The 23,788-nt window shown below is 43.9% G+C and overlaps 1 protein-coding gene across 4 annotated transcripts in view; it reads left to right on the forward strand.

Annotated features, from left to right (window-relative positions):
• The window catches only part of FLNA (filamin A), a 79,704-nt gene that overhangs the window by 14,046 nt on the left and 41,870 nt on the right, over positions 1 to 23,788 (forward strand). For all 4 annotated transcript variants that reach the window (XM_083355751.1, XM_083355753.1, XM_083355752.1 and 1 more), the window contains exons 3-16: positions 9,154 to 9,402; positions 10,444 to 10,541; positions 10,723 to 10,870; positions 11,330 to 11,448; positions 11,705 to 11,782; positions 11,875 to 12,037; positions 13,901 to 14,101; positions 14,591 to 14,728; positions 18,005 to 18,131; positions 18,762 to 18,898; positions 19,452 to 19,645; positions 20,176 to 20,289; positions 20,969 to 21,112; positions 23,031 to 23,154. In XM_083355751.1, coding sequence (XP_083211877.1) covers positions 9,154 to 9,402; positions 10,444 to 10,541; positions 10,723 to 10,870; positions 11,330 to 11,448; positions 11,705 to 11,782; positions 11,875 to 12,037; positions 13,901 to 14,101; positions 14,591 to 14,728; positions 18,005 to 18,131; positions 18,762 to 18,898; positions 19,452 to 19,645; positions 20,176 to 20,289; positions 20,969 to 21,112; positions 23,031 to 23,154 — 2,034 coding nt within the window. The remainder of the gene's footprint in view (positions 1 to 9,153; positions 9,403 to 10,443; positions 10,542 to 10,722; positions 10,871 to 11,329; positions 11,449 to 11,704; positions 11,783 to 11,874; positions 12,038 to 13,900; positions 14,102 to 14,590; positions 14,729 to 18,004; positions 18,132 to 18,761; positions 18,899 to 19,451; positions 19,646 to 20,175; positions 20,290 to 20,968; positions 21,113 to 23,030; positions 23,155 to 23,788) is intronic.

A 23,788-nucleotide genomic window follows, 5' to 3' on the forward strand; every position in this document is an offset into this window, starting at 1 on the left:
CTTCAACTCCCAGAATTCCTGAGCCAGCCTGGCTGGCTCAGGAATTCTGGGAGTTGAAGTCCACGAGTCATAAAAGAGCCAAGGTTGCCTACCCCTGGGCTAGGGAAAGGCCCGTTAACTTCTTGGTGGAGGCGGGGCGGAGTGAGGTTTGGGAGGAGGGCTCCCCGCTTCATCTGCTTTTGATTCCAGAACCATGGTCGATTTCCCCTTGCGCTGCCCCCTCCTTTCTTTTCCAGTCCTCTTCCCCCCCCCCCCCACACACACACACTCCACTTCCCTTTGATCTTCCCTCCTGCCAGACTGGCTGGGGGAACAAAGTTAGAAACTTGCAGCCACAGAGAAAGGGCGGGTCAGGGCGAAAAGATGCGCCTAGGTTTTGGAGGCTGCCTTGATAGCCTCTGGAAAGCCTTTAGTCAGACCTGCAGTGCCTTTTTTTCGGTGTGTTTCTACAAGGTCAGTACTCCAGTTTGGCCTGACACAGGCCTTGGAGGCCTGACGCTGCTCTCTTGCAGCCACAATAGGATCTCAGCCTGTAATATTGGCATGGCTGCATTCCAGGGAAGGAATGAATTGGCTTGAAGCGTGTGTTTTTTCCCCCCCTTTCTTTACCATTGGACCTTACTGCAGGGTGGGAAGTCTGTGGTCCATCCTATGCTGCTGGGCTGCAATTCCATTGAGTCTTAGCTAGTGTGGGAAAGAATGATGACTCTTCTGCCCACTAATATTTGGCGAGATTTCCTATCTTGTCATATCAAAGAGGCTAGAAGCTGTAGCTTAAAATAGATCCCCCAACTACTCTGGTCCACTGGGAGAAAGACTATGCCTAAAAATACTGGCAGCTTCCCATAAACCTTATATGTGGAAGGAAATCAGGCTAAACTGCACTCAGGCTGCCTGTTTTGCCTTGCACTTCTAGACTACATGGGGGGGACTAGTTTATGGTGACTTGTATGTAAAACTTAAAGGGACGCGGTGGCTCAGTGGGTTAGGATGCTGAGCCTGTCGATCAGAAGGTCGGCAGTTTGGCGGGTCGAATCCCGAGTGCCGCGTAACAGAGTGAGCGCCTGTTACTCGTCCCAGCTTCTGCCAACCTAGCAGTTCGAAAGCACGTAAAAATGCAAGTAGAAAAATAGGGACCAGTACGGTGGGAAGGTAACAGCGTTCCGTGCGCCTTTGGCGTCTAGACATGCCGGCCACATGCCCACAGAGACGTCTTCGGACAAACGCTGGCTCTTCGGCTTTGAAACGGAGATGAGCACCGGCCCCTAGAGTCGGAAACGACTAGCACGCATGTGCGGGGGAACCTTTACCTTTACCTTATGTAAAAATTGGTATTAAAAGGGGTTGCTGCTGCTCTCTGCCATCTGCAGGTGGCTACATCTCCTCTATCTTCTGCTGGAGTTGGCTTCTGGATGATGCTGAATTTTTCCAAGCAATTAAAAGGAAGCAGTATTTGACTCATTAGTCATTTAATGTTTGGGCTGTGCCCATGATCGGCAATGTGGAGGAGGTGTATCCTGAGCAGCTTTGCTGTGGCCCAGGCTGTAAAAGAAGTACAGGAGATTCTGAACTTAGTTGGACAAAAGAGCTAATGAACAGCTTATTGGCATAAATGCCCTTGAATATTCTCTTTCTCCAAAAGAAACTGGCTTGTTATCTATATGCTATGCTTCCTTCTATGTCCCCAGTGTTTTTTTAAGTCAAGATGATCAATGTTCTCCTTGGCTACTGCTCTCTATTCTGAGAAAAGGAATATGGAGGATTGCTGAAAGTGCCCTTAACACACAACGCTTTATCAAATATTACCCTTGTCTAGATTTAATGCTGAGCAAGGTCCATAGAGCTTCCTCTTCACCATGACACAGAGGAAGGTGCTTAATGTGGCTTATAGGGGCTCTTGGACCACATTTCCAACTCGTGACCATATTGGTTAGGAAGGCTGGAAGTTCAATATCTTTTTGGGAGATCATTGTTTTCCATTTCTACTCTAGAGCAGCCTAACCCGAAGTGTGATGGGAGTATACCACCCATATTTTCCAAAGTCCATACCAGTTAGATCAGATATGTCAAACACAAGGCCCCGGGGCCAGATCCGGCCCGCGAAGTGGTTTCATGTGGCCCCTGAAGCCATCCTGGAAACAGTGAGGGAACGGCCCCCACTGCCTTGGCCCTGGCCCAGAGACCCTCCTTCTGCCAGAGACCCTCAGATCTGTCCCACTCCTGCCCAGGCCCCCATAGGCACCCTTGATGCCAATGATGTAGAGCTGGCTATGCCCACCCAGTAGGCCACGCACCCGGCCCCCCCGAGGGCAACCACAATGCTGATGTGGCTCTCAAAGAAATTGAGTTTGACACTCCTGAGTTAGACAGTGTAGTTCAATATAGCTGGGGCCAAAGAAGGGTGGGTTTAATGTCTAGTATAGGAAAAGGGCTCTGCAATATTTCTGGGAAACCTCGAGCTTCCCATACATTGCTTAAGGAGAGCTTGATTTTATAAGGCTTCTCTTGACACGGCTTAGCCGTACTGTTACAATCTCAGTTCTACAATGCACCTTATCTCAGCAAGTTAGGACCATAATCTATCCAACGATTCTCTGTTCACAACCCTAGTTCTGCAGGAGACGGAAACTGGGCCACATTTATCTGCTCAATCTATGACTCTTCACAGATTTTTGAAGTTCATGGTGAAATTGTGTGGATGTAGCATAAGTCACGGGTGTAAAACTTTCAATGTCACGTGACATTATGATGTATCGCAACTTTTTCCCCATTGCCGGCAATGGGGTGGGTGCGGTTTTGGCGTGATACATCTGGCCCGCGGGCAGCAGTTTGACACCCCTGATAAGTGATGAAAGTTGAGTTGTTAAGTGCTATTTTTGTAATGGTTCGAGTCTGGGATGCCTCCTGAGTTGTTGTTTTTTCTTCGTGCTTTTCCTGTTCCTATTTTTTTAAAACTTCTCTATTTTACAATATAACTTTAAATATATAATTTTAAAAGAATAGGCTAATTCCCTATTTGATTAAGACCCTGACTTTGCAACTATATGAAATTGGGTAATATAGGATTAGCTCTGAAAGAGACTGATTTGTAATTCATGAGACTGAAGAAATAATATAAAGGAAGAACAAAACCAGCCAATTAGGCTTGCATGGATGAACTAGTGGCTGCTGGTGGGAGAAGGTGAAACTTGCAATTTGAAGCCTTGTGACAAATATACAAAGCACTGTTGAAAGAACACCCTTGGTAGACCACTCTGAAGCAGTTTATATCTGCATTTGAGCTTGCCCAACACCACCATTCTGGAGGGCTGTTGTAGTCAATTTGCTATGTACTGTATGAAGCAACATAACGGGGTCAGCAGCTCTAAAGTTGTCTTCTGCTCGAATAGGGAGGGGGAAGGAAAATGTCTTCTCTCCCAAATTAGGAATGGGGATACTTAACGGGGAAACCTTTCTGTTACTAACTGGCCCTGGTCCTGCTAAAAGTTGTAAACTGGGAATTAAGGGAAGTTGAGCCTTGCACTTTGATGTACTGAATCACTGGACTGCAGACGCTGACTCAGCCTCGCAGTGGCTGAGAAGTGGAGGCAGAAAGGGTGTCTGCAGGCTGTTATAAAAGTGAAGCTTAGGTCTGGTGTACGTGTGGGTGCACGTATGCATGTCTGTCTGCTGGTGGGTAGGGTGGATAGGAAGGAAGGAAGCAGTGAACGAGCATGCAGGATTGGCCTTCATCCTTCCCTATTAGTGCATGTAGGCTGGCTAGTCCATTTTCTCCCGTTCGGATTTGGAGACACAGGTGGGTGGGCTAGGAAGCCCTTTCCTCCTCCTCTTTGGGAGGCAGGAAGCATGGGGGGGAGGGGAACCAGCCAGAAGGGAGGGGCTGAATCTAGCCTGCAGAAGGGTTATTCTTTCCCCTCCCCCTGGAAGGAGGATCCTGTTGGGATGGAGAAGCCGCCGGCCATTCCATATAAGGCTAAAAAATGCTGGAGCAGCCTGCGCAGGATAGTGTGTGTGGCTGGGTGGGCGGTGCAGTGCTGGGTGGGGAGACGGTTTCTTCGCTTGCCTTCTTCCTATCTAGTCCCTCTCTCCCCTGAACTAGTGAAGAAGGAAGGCTTGGGTTGTTTAGCCCTGCCCAATGTGTGTGTGAATCTGCAGCAGAAGTCAAAGCTATGGCCATGCATCTCCTGGACATCTCTGTGGGGGTGGGGGGTTCCCATCCTAGCTCTTCTCTGGGCAGGGCAGAATGAGATGCTTGGGACTTGACACCTGTGGAGGATTTATTATATTTGGGCAAGTGATGTTGGGCTTGCAAATCTCACTGTCCTTACCTTTGGATGCTGACTTCTGAATCCTGAGTCTTCTCTGTCCTCCTGCCCTTTTGTTAAATGCTTATTTGACATAGTAGTGCTGGGTGTTTTCTTGAGTACATTCAAATTCTTGATTCCCTGACACTTAAACAGCAGCACATAAGGCTGCATGGGTTGGGGTGGCTGGGAGGGAAAGCTCAATTTGGCCAGGGGGCTTATTTACATATTTTCCCAGAATAATACGAGAGTGTTATACATATAGTTCTTATATAGTTTCTGCTGATCCAAAATAGTGAATTGTAGGGACAAACACGTGGGTTTTTTTACACTAATTAGCTGGATTTTAGTTCAAGGCACTGAGAACATGGATGAAGAAAGCCAGAATCCATTAAAATTTCATTGTGCCACAAGACTCCTTGAAGAGAATAACTTTTGCTGGAAATGGTCCTTACAAGGATGGGATGACATTCTATTTTTAATTGAAGGCTTCTGCATGGACCTTGGCCATACTTCCCCAATGAGCATCCTTAAGATATGTCAGACGGCAAATTCCCACCACCCCTAGTCAATGACTGGGTTGTTACTTACTCAATTTAAATAGTTGCCCCAACTTGGTGACTCTGCTCAGCACACATTCATAAAAAAAACCCTACTAAATGAAAATGATGGAAAATGTATTCTGAGTGGGTACTGAAGGTCGGGCTTGCTGAAGTATAATAGTATTCATGTTGGACCCAATACTATTGCTACACCATATACATATGTGGATACTCTGTAAGATTTTTGTCACATCAACTAGGAATATATATATGCCTGATCTAAGTCCAGGCCTCTTGTACTTCATGGAATGCATGTGGAATGTGAGATCTGTGATTCCCTCAAAAACCATAAAACAAAACGGAGTTGGCTAAAAGAAAACCAAGCCCTCTAAGCAAATGATTAATTCAGAAGCTCGGTGAGAGTTAGGAAGGTCTCCCCTTTATGCATTTTATTCAGCAAAATTAAACTGATTCATGACTTAATTCTGCAGATTTTGTGCCATTTATTGTTCTCTCTCTTAAGATCTGCCAGTAACAGCAGCCTCAAGCTTGTGTTGCATTGCCAGATCAGGGCTGTTGAGTGATAGCAATCAAGAAAAATGGTGTGCTGAGGTAGCCCTTTACTCTTTCCATGAGGTGCTTAAAAACAGCTGCAGTGCTTCTCTGAGTCCAGATTAAAAAATAGTGCAAGCCTTCCAAATGAAGTTAGCAGTTCCATCGCTTGCTTTGTCTCTAAGGCACCATTTCCTTCATGATGCATCTAGGATGTAGCTGTTATTCTGTACGCCAGAATCAGGACATGAGACGTGCTTCCTCTAATTAGCTCTTTATGCATAAAAATATGCGGCAGAAAATTAATATGCTATACAGGTAGTCATCATTTAGTGACCACAATTGGAACTGTCAGTCGTTAAACTGGTCGCTAAGTGAAATCATGATCGTGTTAATGATCTTACTTCAGGTCTCCTTTGCTTTACCCATCCTGTGAAGGCTATAAATGTGAGGATTGTCACAAACATACTCTCTTATCATTGTCACAACTGCAAATGGTGGTTAAACATGGATTACTGATGGACCTACCTGGGAGTAGTTATGACCTGGATTCAAAGTTTTGACAGGCCCCGTCCATGATCACATGACCACATTTCAGGCACTTGGCAACTGGGCCACATTTACAGCCATTAGCAGTGTCCCGTGGTCACACGACCATATTTTACGGCAGTTTTTGCCAAAACCCAGCATTTACTTAGTTTTCAGCAAAACCGTGCCCATTATAAATGCTTAATGACTATGGCGATTTGCTTGATGACCATGGTGATTCACTTGATTGTTGCAGATAAGGTCATAAAATGTAATTGACCCTTTTGATGATGTATCAATGAGTTACAGTCATGATGGGCAGACCTCATTACGATCATAACTCAAGGACTCTGTATATGTATTATGTTATTTAATTAGATTTGGAAGAACCTCCTATTCCAAAATGAAGAGTTACAAAGAAAAAAGAGAAAAGAATAGGCATCCCTACAATACAGGTAATCCTCAACTTACGATCACAATTGAGCTCAAAATCTCCATTCCTAAGTGAGGCAGTTGTTAAGTGAGTTTGAGAAAGTTACAAATGGTGATCATATGACCCAGGACAGTGCAACTGTCATAAATGTGCCGATTGCCAAGTATCCAAGTTTTGATCATGTGACTATGGATGGGGATGCTGCAAGTGTGAAAAACAGTCATAAGTTACTATTTTCAGTGCCGTTTTAACTTTGAACAGTCACTATATGAATGATTGTAAGTCAAAAACTACCTATACCAGGGGTGTCAAACTGCCAGCCCGCAGGCCGGACAAATCACCAGGAAACCACGCCCACCCCATTGCCGGCAATGGAGAAAAAGCTCCAATACGTCGTGCGACGTCATGTGACATCGTGGGTTTGACATGTCTGACCTATACTATTATTTTGCATATAGACAGCCATGTCAATAAGCAGTGCAATTTTGCTTTTAAAACGGCTTTGCCTAATGGATCAGCAGAAGGGTGTTCTAAACATTTCTGGAAATAAAAACATCATTGTCACTTGAAAGACAGGTAGCCCTTCAGTCATAAAGACCTGGCAAATCACTGATTGTTATTGGAGGAGGTTCTAAAGCAGGGGTCTTTTAAACTTGGCCCTTTTATGGCTTGTGGACTTCAACTCCCAGAATTCTTCAGCCAGGCACACTGAAGAATTCTGGGAGTTGAAAGTCGACAAGTCATAAAATGGCCAAGTTTGAAGACCCCTGTTCTATAGCATGGGAACTGCATGTAGATGAATGCAGTTCTATGAATACTATGCAGTCTCTCTTTGGAATATTCTCTTCCCGTTATTCTATGCTATGGTGTTTCGAGAGTTTACTAAAAAGCCATCCCTTTACTGAACCCAACTTAAAAGTTTTTCTTCTTCCCTTTTTTAAAATATTCCTGTACTGAATGGTATACACCAGCGTTTCTCAACCTTGGCAACATTAAGCACTGGATCTCTTGGATCATTAGGGTGAAAAACCAAGGTCTTGAATGAGTGAAACAATGCATTCAAGACCTTGGTTTTTCACCGCAATGAGAACCAGTATGTGTTTTCTCCAAATCTTATTGCTCACAGTACTGGAGAGACTTCCTTCCAGGTTTCATTCTGCTTTGTTGCATATTTGAAAGGTTGCATTCATTTGTTTGTAGTTTTGTTAAGAAGCTACTGGTAGCCACTTCTTCATCTATATTTTCCATTTTTGTCTCTTTCTTAAATGTTTAGAGCAGGGGTCTTCAAACTTAGCCCTTTTATGATGTGTGGACTTCAACTCCCAGTCGCTGGCTGAGGAATTCTGGGAGTTGAAGTCCACACACATCATAAAAGGGCCAAGTTTGAAGACCCCTGGTTTAGAGCAGCCCGTAAGCCCGTGGTGGCGAACCTGTGGCACGGGTGCCACAGGTGGCACGCATAGCCCTCTCTGTGGGCACACAAGTTGGAATTGATGGATTGAACTTTTTAGCCCCACCCAGTCTGTCGTTACCACCACAGACACGCCCATCCAATGGGCCACGCCCACTTGGCACCCGATGATACATAAGTAGGGTTTGGGTTGCAGTTCAGGCACTCGGTCTCTAAAAGGTTTGCCATCACTCCCCTAAGCAAACTATATAGCTCAATATATCGATTCTGGTTAGAGGATCAGACATAATAATGAAGCCACAGATAACAAGATCTTTGTTCTTGCTAGTTTAGTTGACCCCACTTGCAAAAGCAAACAAATAGGAAGTGTTCCAAAACAGGCCAATATTCTAGAAAATGACATTCATCTGAGCATGTGAATTGTCTGGGCAACTCTGTTTGCCCAAGCCACTTGGGTATTGCATATGATGTGAAAATCTAGCTACTGTGTTTTGTAAACACGACCTATGATTTTGTAGGTTGTGTGAATCTTCCAAATGTATTTCATTAAACATGGCTTAGTGGTGGATGGACAGTGATTATTTTTATGTTATTTATATGTGAGGTTTATACAGTTGTATATAGCACGTTTAAATTTATTTATTTATTTATTAATTTAATTTATATACCGCCCTTCTCCCGGAGGACTCAGGGCGGTGAACAGGGCAATACATAAAAACTAGATACAAAAATTAAAAATTATTAAAACGTGATTAAACAATGCCCATAATAAATTAATACAGATTAAAATTGAAGTTCATTTATAAAAATCCCACCCCGTCCCATCAGGCCAGGCCAGCTTGTTCAAAGAGATGGGTTTTAAGATCGCGCCAGAAGGAGCGGAGATTGGGCGCCATCCGGAGCTCGACCGGAAGATGGTTCCATAAATCCAGTGCACCCACAGAGAACGCCCTCCCCCTGGAGGGCGTGTGTACACTTTGAGAGCAATCATCTAATTTCATTTTTAATGTGTGCCAATGTGCCCACAATAAAAAATGACAATAAAGGTTATCTTTTAATCTATTTATTTAATATTTAATATTTAATCTATTTAATCTATTTATAGATTATCTTATCTTTTGATCTATTTATAGGCAGCAGTTCTATTGTGTGGGGAACCAAAAAGAATTGTGAAGCCCACCACACTTGGGAGGCTAGACTGGTCTTTCCCTTACTCTATTATTAAACAAGAACTGCAGTTTAAATGAAACAAAAATTAGATTTCCTTGATATGGGGCAGGATAGTGGTGGAACTTGGATTTTCTGTGGCTAGCACTCTAGAGGTGGAAATCTGGGCGAATCTCTTCTGCTGTGAATGCTGATCTATATTTCTGAATTTCTCAGACAGCAAAGCTATCGTGGATGGGAACCTGAAGCTGATTCTGGGCTTGATTTGGACATTGATCCTGCATTATTCCATCTCCATGCCCATGTGGGATGAGGAAGATGATGAAGAAACCAAGAAACAAACTCCCAAACAGCGATTGCTAGGCTGGATCCAAAACAAACTGCCCCAGTTGCCTATCACAAACTTCAGCAAGGATTGGCAGAGTGGGCGGGCTCTTGGAGCCCTGGTTGACAGCTGTGCCCCAGGTAGGGAAGGGGTCTGTCCTATTTGGTGCTTAGAGAATGCAAATGAATGATGTCTACATGTTACTTTTCACTCGGGCTATCACTTCTATATTTATTGTACTACTGATATAGGGACGCGGTGGCTCAGTGGGTTAGGACACTGAGCTTGTCGATCGGAAGGTCGACAGTTTGGTGGGTCGAATCCCGAGTGCCGCGTAGCAGAGTGAGCGCCTGTTACTCGTCCCAGCTTCTGCCAACCTAGCAGTTCGAAAGCACGTAAAAATGCAAGTAGAAAAATAGGGACCACTACGGTGGGAAGGTAACAGTGTTCCGTGCGCCTTTGGCGTCTAGTCATGCCGGCCACATGACCACGGAGACGTCCTTGGACAAGCGCTGGCTCTTCGGCTTTGAAACGGAGATGAGCACCGGCCCCTAGAGTCGGAAACGACTAGCACGCATGTGCGGGGGGACCTTTACTTTTACCTTTACTACTGATATGTAAAACTACTAACAAGTTTAGCTTTTCCCAGTTGGGACATTTGCTGGCCTAACACTGCTGGTTCGGCAATGAATGTTGGAGATGATGGGAAATGTAGCAATGCTCCTCTTGGAGAGTCCTGGGATGAGAAAGACCGATTTTGGCCAATATCATTTAAAATCTGCCTTTCAAGGAGGAATAGGAACCTATTACTGGCAAGAGGCTTTTTAGCTCGGAATATAATAATTCATGAATACTTCTGAGCAAGATGAATGCACTATACTGTATGTTTCTCAGAGTTCGGATATTGTTGTTCTTAACAGTAAAGTATGGAGCTAGCTGATTACTTGGCATAATTTGCAGCTCTTGTGAGATGGGCAGCCATATAAATATGATAAATGCCATGTTTGTATATAGTACATCATGTGGCTTGTGCTCATATCTCTGGGAATTTTCTGACTTGAGACTGGCCTGTTTGCTAAAATAGAGGAACAGATAAAATAATTCACCCTGCTGTAAGTCTCTGTAGGAAAATATTTTTACTGTTTCTGGCTAACGAAGTCCTGGGGCATCTCTCAAAACAGGTTTGTGCCCTGACTGGGATTCATGGGATGCTAGCAAACCTGTCAACAATGCTCGTGAAGCTATGCAACAGGCTGATGATTGGCTGGGCATCCCACAGGTAAGGAAAGAATACTTATTCTGTCCCCTACAGGATTCTGCATGAAGCAGGGCTTGACAGTGGATAATGTTGATAGGGCGTTTGGTGTGTATTTCTGGTATTTATTCCAAAAATAAACTGCTGCACCTTGAGGTGCACACCCTTGGGTTAGATCTCTGCAGCAATTCTGTGTTTCCTGTAGGTGATCACTCCAGAAGAGATTGTAGATCCCAACGTGGATGAGCACTCAGTGATGACATACCTCTCTCAGTTCCCTAAAGCCAAGCTAAAGCCAGGAGCTCCTCTCAGACCAAAGCTCAATCCCAAGAAAGCCAGAGCCTATGGGCCAGGTGAGTCACAAATCAGAGATAAGGACCTTGTGTGTGTGTGTCTGTCGCTTGCGTATCTTGGAGACTGGTGACTAAATAGGTTGGCTGTTAAAGTAGGAATTTTGGATGACTAATTGGTTGCTTTTACATCACACTAAGACGTAAGTCATTCCATTCGCCTTATATGGTCTATAAGGACTCAACCATTGTCATTTGTGAGCAATGGTTTATGACTTTAGGCTAACACAGTGATCAGACCTCTCTAATGTTGTCTTCTGGAAGTGTTGGGGTGGATAGGAAATGTAGCTGTACATAGCTGGTAAGCAGCTAAGTAGAGATAGCTGACATAGATAACTTGAAAATGCACAGGAAAATTTTTTGCAGGAGCGCTTCCTGTCTCGGCCAAAGTGCTACCCTGGCACCATTGAAAGCAGAAAACCAGGACAGATCACACATTCTCTATATCCTTGTTAATTTTAGGTATTGAACCCACGGGAAACATGGTGAAGAAGAAGGCCGAGTTCACAGTGGAAACCATCAGTGCTGGTCAGGGAGAAGTGCTGGTTTATGTAGAGGATCCAGCTGGCCATCGTGAAGAAGTAAGTATTTTTAGAAGCATATTGGGAAGAGTGGACATGGGAAGTTGAGGTGGGAAGTTGAAACGGTTTGGTCTATGTCAGGGGTAGGCAACCTTGGCTCTTTTATGAATTATGGACTTCAACACCCAGAATTCCTCAACCAGCCATATTGACTCAGGAATTCTGGGAGTTGAAGTTCACAAGTCATAAAAGAGCAAAGGTTGCCTACCCCTGGTCTATGTAATGGCTACTCAACCTTGTCATATTTATCTCCTAGGCTAAGGTCATCGCTAACAATGACAAGAATCGGACATTCTCAGTGTGGTATGTGCCTAAAGTGACAGGTGTCCACAAGGTGAGGATCATGAGTATGGTGGCAGTAAATGAAAGAAAGCTTGAAAGCGTTCTGAATGCCCCCTCCTCTGACTTCCTTCCTTTTTCTTCCAGGTGACGGTATTGTTTGCTGGGCAGCACATTGCCAAGAGTCCTTTTGAGGTGAATGTGGACAAATCCCATGGTGATGCCAGCAAGGTCACTGCTCAAGGCCCTGGCCTCGAACCCACTGGCAACATAGCCAACAAGACTACCTACTTTGAAATCTTTACCGCTGGTCAGTGAAGGGGGTGGATCCTAGGCAGATAGCAGCCTGGATAGGAAATTGTACCAGTGAAAATGTACTTTGTTGAAAGTTTATAAGAAGATAATGATTCTGTATCTCTCTCAGGTTTCCATGCGGTTTCAGAACTTGACTACCAAAGGGAATAGCAAATGTTTCCTAGTCTCAAGCTAGGAAAGTTTTAATAGTTGATACTGATGAAACAGTTAAAAAGGACTCTGCTCAAGGATTTTAGTGTCCTTTCATGAATTGCAGAGAATGCCAGCAAGTATATCACGAGTGAATTTCTTGTCGTGTAGATCCAAATCTGGGGCTTCCCATTGGGAAACATCATGCCTCTAGAATAGCTCACTACCTTCATTGTAAAGAGTAAAGAATATGAATTATTGTAGCATTTAAGTTGCTGAGTATCTTACACTGCTCAGCCTGTTCTTATTGAACTTGGCATGATATAAAATCAAACAGTGATTCAGGGCTTGGATGATATCAGTTGCTCTGAAACTCTCAACTCAATACAAAAATATCAGCTTCTTGGAAAGGTTTTTTTCTTTCACTTGCCCATCTTGAAACACATTGTTCTTGTACAAAAAATATTTGTTGTCCTAGTTGCCCTTCGCAAAATGAGAGATCTCTCATTGTTGCTTTTTGTACATATAGTTTAGGAAGCGAGTAGCTTTAAGTCTTCAGACATTAAAGATGACTAGCTTTTAACAGCTGCTGGTAAGTAGTTTACGTGTATTGCTTGTTGTATCTAGCGCTCATAAAATTCTTTGGAAATCCCAGTTGAAGGTTCTTTTAGAGCACGGATGTCAAACTCGATCGCGTCACGTGACATGTTACAACGTATTGCAACGTTTTTGCCTTTGCGAAGCCAGAGTGGGCATTGGCCGCCATTTTGACACCCCTAGAGCATTTACATTCTAAATTTATCAGGACTCTTCCCACTTATTTCCCTTTTTGGTTTGTATCTACGAGCCCAGAGCCCAGAACCAAGTCTGAAGCAAAATATACAGAGAGGGAGAACAAAAGGTTTTATTTTTACTAGATAACTTACATAAGAATGCCATATTGTGTGCAGAGGAAGCAGTATAAGTACTATAAATTGAACTCTGTTCTAAGAAGTTTGATCTTCCACCCGCATGAATAGGGTTTGATAGTTTGTTCAATTGCTAGAATTCAAATTTAAACTATGCTTTGGGTCAATTAGCAGTTCCAGCTGTCATCTTCCTCCAAATTGATGATGTTGAGATTTTAAGATCGCCTTCCCCAACTGAGTGCCCTCTAGATGAGCTGGCAATATAACTGCCGTGCTTGGTTGAGAATTCTGGGCAATGCACTGTAGTCCCAATAGATCTGGGGCCACCACTTAAGGAACACTAATTTAAAAGGGCAAAATGGTTTTGTAACGAGGGAGCAGAATGATGAAAATTCTGTTTTCCTGAAATAATAATTGCTAATGGAGAAAGCATTTATGTAATTTTGATGGTTTAAAGAACTGCAGGCTTGGGTATGTTGGTGAAAAAGTTCAAGCGATAATACTAGATGAAACATTGCTCCGTAGAGAATGGAAACCGGAATATTTCCCATTTCTGTGATTTCAGATGCAAATGGCTGTGGGAGGCAAGGAAGTCTACTTTTAGGAGCTGGGTTTTCCAGGGACATAGAAATCATTCATATGGAAAGAATGAAAGTGCCTTTAGAGTTGGTCTATTAGCTTATATTGTTCGGGCCAGTTTGCTTTGTCAAGGTGCCACTAATAAACAGGTTTTTTTCCCCACCATGCAATGCAGCATTGAAGGATTAAACAAGGTACAGTGCACGTGATATTTACAGTAAGTTGTCTTATTACTGCCTCAGGTGCTGGGGTTGGAGAACTTGAGGTAATCATTCAAGATCCTGCTGGCAAGAAAGGAACAGTTGAACAGCTACTGGAAGACAAAGGCAATAGCACATATCGCTGCTCCTACAAGCCCACTTTGGAGGGCACTTACACCATCTACATTACCTTTGGTGGGATTCCCATCCCTCGCAGCCCGTACACAGTCACTGTGGGGCAAGGTGAGTCTCCTGGGCTTGATAGTGGGCCTTACTGTGTCCTTATCATCACTGCCTCTGCTTGGGTTCCTCTTTCTGGCCAGAAGAGGGTAAAACTCTACTCTATGCTAACCTCTGTCCTCTCCTTTCTGCCTACCTTCTCCTGTGCTGGCCAGCTCTCCTCTCTTCTGTCCTCTCTTCTCTGAAGAGCCATCTTCCTGGATCTCTGCTGACCCTCATCTCCTCCCAGCTGCTGCACACCTGGAGCCGGGGCTAATGGTATTTCACATGGCAAACGAGGGCGGAGGAAATGTGGCAGAAGGGCACGTCCTGTTGTGTCTGTGGGGGCAGCCTGTAACTTTAAAATCCCACGTTTTCATGTGGGTACCCAGCATATTAATGATGGAAAGGACCTGCATATATTTAGATAGTAGAAGGGTGCTCGATTCTAGAGAATTGCATTCCACTGACTCTTGTTCCTCCTCGTTTCTTTTGCTGCTGCTGCTGCTTCAGCATGCAACCCCAATGCTTGCCGAGCGGTAGGTCGAGGTCTGCAACCCAAGGGGGTCCGAGTAAAAGAGACTGCAGACTTCAAGGTGTACACCAAGGGCGCTGGCAGCGGTGAGCTCAAGGTCACAGTCAAAGGCCCAAGTAAGTCCCCTAGAGGTATTCTTTCCCATTGTGGCTTGCATTTCACAAGAATGAGGAGGGGGGGGGGTTGGTTGGTGTGGGGGGGATGGATTTAGATTCTGTATAAACAAACCTGTTCAATTTCATCCTATGTCTGATGTTGGCTCCTTATTGCACTTTCCCAGTGTTCAAAGGAATGCTGGAGCTGTTTTTGTTCAGAGTTGTACTTTCTTGTTTGGTACTCATCACACTGAATAGCTGGTATGTGTCCACAATGGAACTACTGTACAAGAGTTGTTGCCCATGAAACATTAATCAGATGAGAATCTGTTGTGTTTTGTTGTTGCTGTTTGATAGGTATATAAAATTTCTGGTTCTTATCTAGGATTTCAATTTCTGTGTCTAGTAGTCCCTTTTTTTAAACATGGGCAGGCTAGTATAAATGAGTATCCAAAATAGAGGAATAAACTTCAAGGTGCTGGTTATCACCTATAAAGCCCTACATGGCCTGGGTCCGGGTTATTTGAGGGAACACCTGCTGCCGGCATCAAACGCCCTTCGCCCAGTGCGCTCCCACAGGGAGGGTCTGCTCAGGGTTCCGCCGGTGAGAGATTGCCGGCGGGTGACACCCAGGGATAGGGCCTTCTCGGTGGGAGCGCCTGCCCTCTGGAACCAGCTGCCGGTGGAGCTGAGGACTGCCCCCGACCTCCGATCATTCCGCCGGGGCCTGAAGACCTGGCTCTTTGAGCTCTCGGGCCCAGACTGAGGAGGAATTTTTAATTTGGGGTTCTTTTTAACTGACTACAGGGTTAATTTAATATTTTTTAATTTGGTTCTTAATTTTTGTATTTTGGATTTTTAATTCCCTGTAAACCGCCCTGAGTCCTCAGGGAATAGGGCGGTATATAAATACAACTAAATAAATAAAATAAATAAATATCCTGAAAGAATGGCTGACCGAAGCTTAATTCACTTGCGTGTTGTCTGGTGTCGTCTTGACCTTGGGCATTGATTCTGACGATCCTAATTCTCTCCTGGCATGTCTGGAAGACCCACGGGAGAGGAAACTTAAACCTTTATCCTTTGTAAGTAGATTATCCCTTTAAAACACACTTCCCGGCAGGATGCTTCTAATCCTGAAATGTTTCAAAATTAGTGAGTCAGCTTGGACCCAGGAAACAGAAGACAAAATGCCTAATGTCAACATACCTTAAACAGGTCTCAGCCTGGCCATTGCGTGTTGTGGAGTGGGTGCAGAGGATAGACAAGGAGACAGGCTAATTTATTACAAAAAAGACCCAGTGAAGGCAAAATATAGCTTTTGGAGAATGAAGTAAGATGTAGCTATTGAACATTAGTGCTTGAAATTTGCTTCTTGGGGTGGGGGGTGTTTTCGGGGTTTTTTTGTCATTAATACCCAGTCAATAAATGCATATATCTCTTCTAAAACTACAGTGTCAGGGAGCCTCATTGCTTTTTGTCTATGGACTTGTTAAATTCTTGGGCCTTCTACAAGGCAAGTGTAATTGGCCTGCACATTGGAGATATGCGGGATTTGACAGCGGTAGCCCTCAGTTCAAACCATAAGCATTCAAAGCAGGGTTGGGCAACTTTGCCTAAGGCAACCTTGAAAAGCCTGATCCAGGAAGATAAAAAAATCTTGAGAGTGTGGCTGCTTCAGTTTTTTTTCCCTTGGGGGCTCCTACCTACAAAGATCCCAAAGATACATTGGGGAATGTTAATGACATCCGGAATGTTGCTGTTGCCAAATAGTAGATTACACTTTTGGTGTCTGAATGTGAGCTGGGCCAGGCCTGTTTGATCTAGGCCCATTTGTGAGGCTGGAGAAAGAGCTAGGACTTCAGTTACTTCAGTTAGGGTAAGAAAAATAAGGGTATTTAATGAAATACCTCTTCAGCATTGAAAGATAGGATGGGTTTTATGCTCACCAATTTCGCCTTCTGTTAGGGTGAGATGACCTCATAAAAAAGGTGCCAAGCTTTTTGAACTGTCACATCAGCAGTGGACAATCCTGAATAGGATTCATATTACATGACGTCTGCCAGGACACACTGTATAAATGGGGCACAGTATCCGCCCTCAGTGTGACTGGGATCCCATGTCAAACTGTAGATCACATCGTGATCGGCTGTAAGCTGAGGGCACATACCAGTCCAGTATCTGATTTTTTTAATATAAACAATTCAGTGGTTAGATGGCCTAGACCAGGGGTAGGCAACCTCGGCTCTTTTATGACTCATGGACTTCAACTTCCAGAATTCCTGAGTCAGCATTGCTGACTCAGGAATTCTGGGAGTTGAAGTCCATGAGTCATAAAAGAGCCGAGGTTGCCTACCCCTGGCCTAGACATTGGTGTTTGAACATAGGTCTTTTTAACATTTATATTTTATTGTGTTTTATTAATCTAGATGAAATGTTAATATACATTGCTACAATATATGTATGTATGATATGCCATATGCTAAATAAATAAATAAGGGTAAGATGATAGTATTGTTCAATGACAACTTGTAGTACAGTTAGTCCTTGACTTATGAACATAATTGAGTCTGGAATTACAATTGTGATGATCATTAAGCAGTGAATTACCTTTTTTGCAGCAGTTGTTAAGCAAACACTGTAGTCATTAAATGAGTTTGTTTTCCCCATTGGGCATTTTTTGGTAGTAAACACTGAAAACTAGTAAAAAATGCCAAAAATTGTTGACATATGACCATGGGACATGCTAAACAGCTGTAAATATGAGATGGTTGCTAAGCGCCTAGAATGCGATTATGTGACTTTGGGGGTGGGGTGAAGCACAGCCTAAAAACAGTAGGTCTGGGAGAAGGCCTATTGTAATTTTCCATAGTTGCTAAGTAACTGGGCATTAAGTGACGATTACCTGAATGCTTCCTTCTTTTACATTCCACTCTTTCTTTCCAAAGAAATGAGAAGGTTTCAGGGCAAACTTGAGAAATGCAAGGCCGGTTGTCAACACAACTAAATCAACTTCATGGTCACATGGGCATTCAGATCCAAATCTCCAAGTACTGTACTGGGCTTTCTCCTATGCGGTGTGCATTGTCAAATTCTCCCCCTCCTCCGAAGTCAAATTTATAAGAACTAAAAATCAGAAAAATGCAGAAATGCTTCTCACTTTCTACAAAAACCCAATCCCTTGGGGATTTTTTTTCCAGCCACTACAAATTAGCTCTCTGAGGAAGCTGCCTCATGGTGTCTAATTATAGGGCTGGCTTGACTTGATCATGGCTATACTCTCTCTTCTCTTTCCAGAAGGATTAGAAGAACGTGTCAAGCAGAAGGACCTGGGTGATGGAGTATATGGTTTTGAATATTACCCAACTGTACCTGGCAATTATACTATCACAATAACTTGGGGAGGGCACCACATCCCCCGCAGGTGAGATGGAAGGCAAAAACCCAGATGGGGACAAGAAAGATACGACTATTATTGAAAAGTGTCCGTTCAGGTTCCTGAGACTATAGAGAGGAAAGGTATAAAGTTCTGTGATATACAACTGGGCCAAGCAGGGTATGCAAGGTTGCTTATATGGAACATAACCATGATTTTGGTGAAGATACTTAGGGTGTAAGTACTATGTTCGGTTTTGTCTGTTGAGATTCTCAGTCATCCAGGTCATGGTTGTCGCAAAGGCGCTTTTTTTCCAAAGGCAACTGGACTTTGTTTTCCTTGAAGACGGTGAAATGTCTTCAAGGAAAAACAAAGTTCAGCTGCCTTTTTTTTGGGGGGGGGGAAAGCACCTTTGTGTTCAGTTTTGGAATTTGCTGACCAAAATGAGGCAGACAGAAGTATTCAGTAATTCTTTTGCTCTACATCTTGATGGAAGACTGTGGTAGATAAGTTTCCACTGAGACTATACTAGAGCCAGTCTGAACAGACAGCGTTCAGGTGTATTGAGCTTCAGTTCCTAGAAAGGAGAAGTCTGGTTAGGAAAGACTGCTGTAGGGTCTCTTTACAGGATAACGTATTATGAAGCAGAACGTAAAAAGTTACCTCTTTAACTTGTAGCCCATTTGAGGTGAGAGTTGGGACAGAATGCACAAACCAGAAGGTGCGAGCCTGGGGCCCAGGTTTGGAAGGTGGTGTCGTGGGCAAGTCGGCAGATTTCATAGTAGAGGCCATTGGGGATGATGTTGGCACATTAGGTAAGTGGTCTTCCGTGTTGCATTACTATCTTGCATTTCCATGTTCAATTTATTTATATGATTTACATCCTCTCCCTCTCACTTCCCACAAGTGTCTCTGGGCAGCTATAAGGATTAAAAAAAATCCAATACATCCTTAATCTAGGGAATTCATCCAAATATCATTTGAAAGCTTTCCTCCCTTGCAAAGCATTTCATTTCATCACATTTCCTTCTAAGGACAGGAGGCTTGTAGATTATTATTTTTTGTCATTAGTTTATAGACGATTTTGAGAATCTTGGTTTGTATGACCCAACTTTTCCCAACCTCATGGTTTCTAGGCATGTTGAATTTCAGTAGTGCTGTGAAACTAGAGAAATCTTAGCCTAAAACCCCCGGAAGGCATCGGGGATGGCTGTATTAGTAGCAGAATATCACAGGAAATACGTTGTCTTCAAAACTTTGTTCCTGGTATGCTTTGCTTGCTGCTTAGAGGTGGTGTATCTTATAAGTGATCTTCCTTCTCTGTTCTGTGTAAGCACCTGATTCATCCTCTCCCTCTATCCCTTGAAGGCTTCTCAGTGGAGGGTCCCTCCCAGGCAAAGATTGAGTGTGATGACAAGGGAGATGGCTCCTGCGATGTGCGCTACTGGCCCCAGGAGCCAGGGGAATATGCAGTCCACGTGCTCTGCAACAATGAAGACATCAAACTCAGTCCCTTCATGGCAGAAATCAAGGCTGCTCCCAAGGACTTCTACCCTGAGAAGGCAAGTACTTCTTTGCCGGAGAGGTGTGCTGAATAAGGGTTATGTTTGCATTTTGTGCACCCTGGCTTTAGTTTTGTATGCAGATGCTTCTGTGGCAGGAGAAGAGTTAATAGCCAGGCATTTGGACATCTGTGGCTGGCTGGTGGTGTGTGTGTGTGTGTGTGTGGTTTGCAGATGCATCTTTAAGAATGTATTTTTAAAGCTGTGTCTGCACATGAGGTTTAAAGTCACTGTTTCCTTGGAAAAATAATATATAAGTCAAGGTTTCTTGCCATCTTGGTTGGGGAAATCTGTGAATGGAATCTTGAGCAGGTCTTCCAAATGAAAACAATGAAACAGAAGGTCTTTTATGCCAGTTGTTCAGGACTTTATCCAACTTTTAATTCTGCTTCTCTGGCTGATCCTATCTTCCAAAATCTCCCAGCAAAATTGATTGACTTTTTTATGTGTGTGTGGGGGGGAGGGGGGCGTGTCTTGTGATGATCAGCAAAGGTTTTTCAGTTAACAGTTCTCTTTCAACTCCTCTCAAGGTGAAAGCGCAGGGCCCAGGCCTGGAGAAGACTGGTGTTGCAGTCAACAAGCCTGCAGAGTTCACGGTAGATGCAAGGAGTGGTGGAAAGGCACCTCTCAAAGTGCAAGTACAGGTGAGATATAGCTTACATAGCCAATGGGCACGGGATTCCCCATTGCTGAGAGATGCCTTCCCCAGCCTGGTGTCTAACCAGTGTATCTGGCTAGATTGGGATTTTAACTCTTAGACAAGAGCGGGAAGTAACAAGAAAATGAGAACTATTGGGGAATTCTGCCAATGTTAGCCCCAGTGCATCTGGAGGGAACCTGTTTGGAAAGTTGCTTTAAAACAGGGGTGTCAAACTCAATTTCATTGAGGGCTGCATCAGCATTGCGGTTGCCCTCAGGGGGCTGGGTGGGTATGGCCAGGGTGGGCGTGGCCTACTGGGTGGGCGTGGCTAGAGTGCGTATGGCCTACTGGGTGGGCGTGGCCAGCTCTACATCGTTCGCATCAAGGGTGCCTATGGGGGCCTGGGCAGGAGTGGGACAGATCTGAGGGTCTCTGGCAGAAGGGGAGTCTCTGGGCCAGGGCCAAGGCAGTGGGGGCCGTTCCCTCACTGTTTCCAGGATGGCTTCGCAGGCCACATGAAACCACTTCGTGGGCCGGATCTGGGCCCCGGGCCTTGTGTTTGACATGTCTGCTTTAAAAGGAATTGGAGAAGTGCTTTCTCTGTGATGGGGAGGGTAAAGAAATTGTGGTAAAAGACATCGGCCTGCAGAAAAGATGATTTTTGATTTCTCTATCTATCTCAGGACTCCGAAGGATCGCCGGTAGATGTCTCAGTGAAGGATAATGGCAATGGCACCTATAACTGTTCCTACCTGCCCAAGAAGCCAATGAAGCACACTGCGATGGTGTCATGGGGAGGAGTCAATATTCCCAACAGTCCTTACAGGGTTAGTGTTCCTTGCACTAGCAAGCAACATTATTAGGGCAAAATGGGACTTCATTAATCTTGGTCCCAGGAAGCAAAAGGCTGCCCCAGAGTGCCCTACAAAAGCCTCTGAAGCCAGATATGTCTTTTCACTTGTAGGTTTACCTCCCAAACAACAACTAACTACTACTACTTTATTATTATGATCAGTCACAAAGTCAGTCAGATGTTTAGACTGGATCTGGCATTTCTGTCCACCCATTGAGTCCTTCCCAAGGACCTGGTAGATGTTGTTTAAAAGGTATCGTCGCAGGATGTAAACTGTTTTAAGGAAAGCTGCCCTTTGCAATTGACTGATGGTGATTTTGTCAATGCTGATGGTGTTCAGGTGGTACTACAGGTGTTTTGGAATTGTACTCAATGTTACTATTGGTTCTGTCTTTGCTTTCTTTTGCTACAGTTCTATTAGCCAGGCTTTATGTTTTGTGATTTCGTCCAGTTCTTTCTCTTTCTACTCTGCTGTCTCCAAGTATTGCAAAGTCCACTATCCAGACTTTTTTTTGTCTGTCTTATCAATAGTTATTAAGTCTGGGGTGTTGTATGCCAGATGTTTGCATGTTTGAATTCTAAAGTCTCAGAGCTTTAGCTTCTTTATTTTCTATTATTTTGTCTATTTTGTGGTTTCACCACTTCTTGCTTGCAGGCAAATACTGTAGTATTTCTTGCAGATATTCCAGTGCAGCCTTGCTACTACTCTGTCAATGCCATTGTTTGTAATGAGTCGACTTGATTTTGTATTGATTCTGCACAGCGGTCCACCATTTCTTCATTTGCGATCTGTTGCTGCCTTTTCAGTTCTGGCTTTATATACATTATTATACACAGCGATGTATAATCATAGCTGCCAGTTCTTTAGCTAGCGTTGGCCTTCATATGCATTAAGTTCTTCCCAAGAACCTAGGATGTTATAGTGTATCAGGATAATATGTGTGTGTGTCCAAGTACGTGGCAATATGCAGATTTTCTAAGTGTCGTCCACGTTTTTTTGGTATGGCACCCAATGTCCTGATAACCACTGGGACCTCCACAGTTGGTATTGCTATAATCTTTCAAATTATTTTTTTCAGATCTTGGTACTTTGAGCTCTTCAATTCTTTGCCTTCTATTCTACTATTCTCTGGTATTGCCACATCAATTATCCACCCTTTCTTTGTTTCAACAATAATTAAATCTGCGGTGTTATGTGCCAAGATATTAGCAGTTTGTATTCTGAAATCTTGCAATATTTTAACTGGTACATTTTCAAGTACCTTTTCTATATGCCCACCAATTTTTCATTACTGATGCATAATTTTTACAGATATTCCAGTGAATCGTTTTGGGAATTGTGTTAGGTCATTGTTTATAATCACTTTGTGTGATGTTCTTGCATGAGCTTAGTATAAGATCTATTCTTTCTTCTTCTTCTTTGAATCGTCTGCACTTTGAACCATTTGATGATTTCCCCCCCCCCCCAATTTTGGCCTTGCTTGCATTAGTTCAAATAGCTGCTTCTTGAGTAGTCAAAATAAACCTTCAGTTTCTTTTTTTTTAATGTTCCAGTTGTAAGCCATTGCTATTATTTAAATGTAATGTAGCCACCCAATGCAGTAAACTTTGGGCAAGGAACAGAAAGCAGTTTTCCCTTGTAAACAAATCTGTTTCAGCTGCAACATGCTGGGCTTCCCGCCTTTTTTTCTATTGATGGCCTGCACGCTCACCCTCTTCAGATGTTTAAGACAAATCCCCAAACACCAACACTAAAGAAGTTACCTTCTTGCTGTGATGACTCCAGGAACTTTTCTAAGATACATATTCCAGTTTTAGGGAGAGCACTTATCTTCTCCCACCTTCTCCAGCCCCAAGTTCAAAGACAAAATTTTGCACTCTTGTGTCTCTAGGTAAATGTTGGAGCTGGCAGCCATCCCCACAAAGTGAAAGTGTATGGTCCCGGCGTGGCAAAGACGGGCTTAAAGGCTCACGAACCGACCTACTTTACAGTCGATTGCACAGAGGCTGGGCAGGGTGAGTTGAGCCGTTTCCATCCTGGATGCCTTGGAATGTCTGGTATTGCTGGAATGGAGGAAGAGGAGGAGTGGGCCACCCCCGTCCCCCTCCCAGCCCACCCCACCTTCCAGTCCAGCATAAGCCAGATCGAGAGTTAGCTCTGAGAAGCTAGCCTTCTGAAGAACACCAACATTGGCCTGATTAAGCATTGGGGGCAGGGAGATTTTAGGCTCATTCTTAATTGGGGAACCAAGAATAAATGCTTGTGTTGTAAAATGCTCTAAGAAGCACTTAAGGCTGAAGGGCAGCACGTAAAATATGACTTTTGTTTCCTGCTCCCCCTCCCTTTCTCCTTCTGGCGGCCAAGGGAACAAAAGACAAGGCTGTACAATCTTTCTAGCCCTTTCATTTAGACTGGCTTCTCCACTTCTGATGCCCAGTTCTGAAGCCTTTTGTATCCTAACAGCTGCGGCTCATCGCCTTGTTTGTGCTGAGAAGGTTGTGTCTTTGGAAACCCTTTAATTAGCTTTCCTCTCCCCTGCTCCCTCCCATGGTTAGGTGTCTCACAAAGCCAGCGATGGAGGTGATGAAAATGAGAAGGGGAGAGAGAAAGCTGTGCTGCTTCAGATGTTGCCAAGATATAGCTCCCATC

This window comes from Vipera ursinii, assembly GCF_947247035.1.
Source record: "Vipera ursinii genome assembly, chromosome: 2".
Lineage (NCBI taxonomy): Eukaryota > Metazoa > Chordata > Lepidosauria > Squamata > Viperidae > Vipera > Vipera ursinii.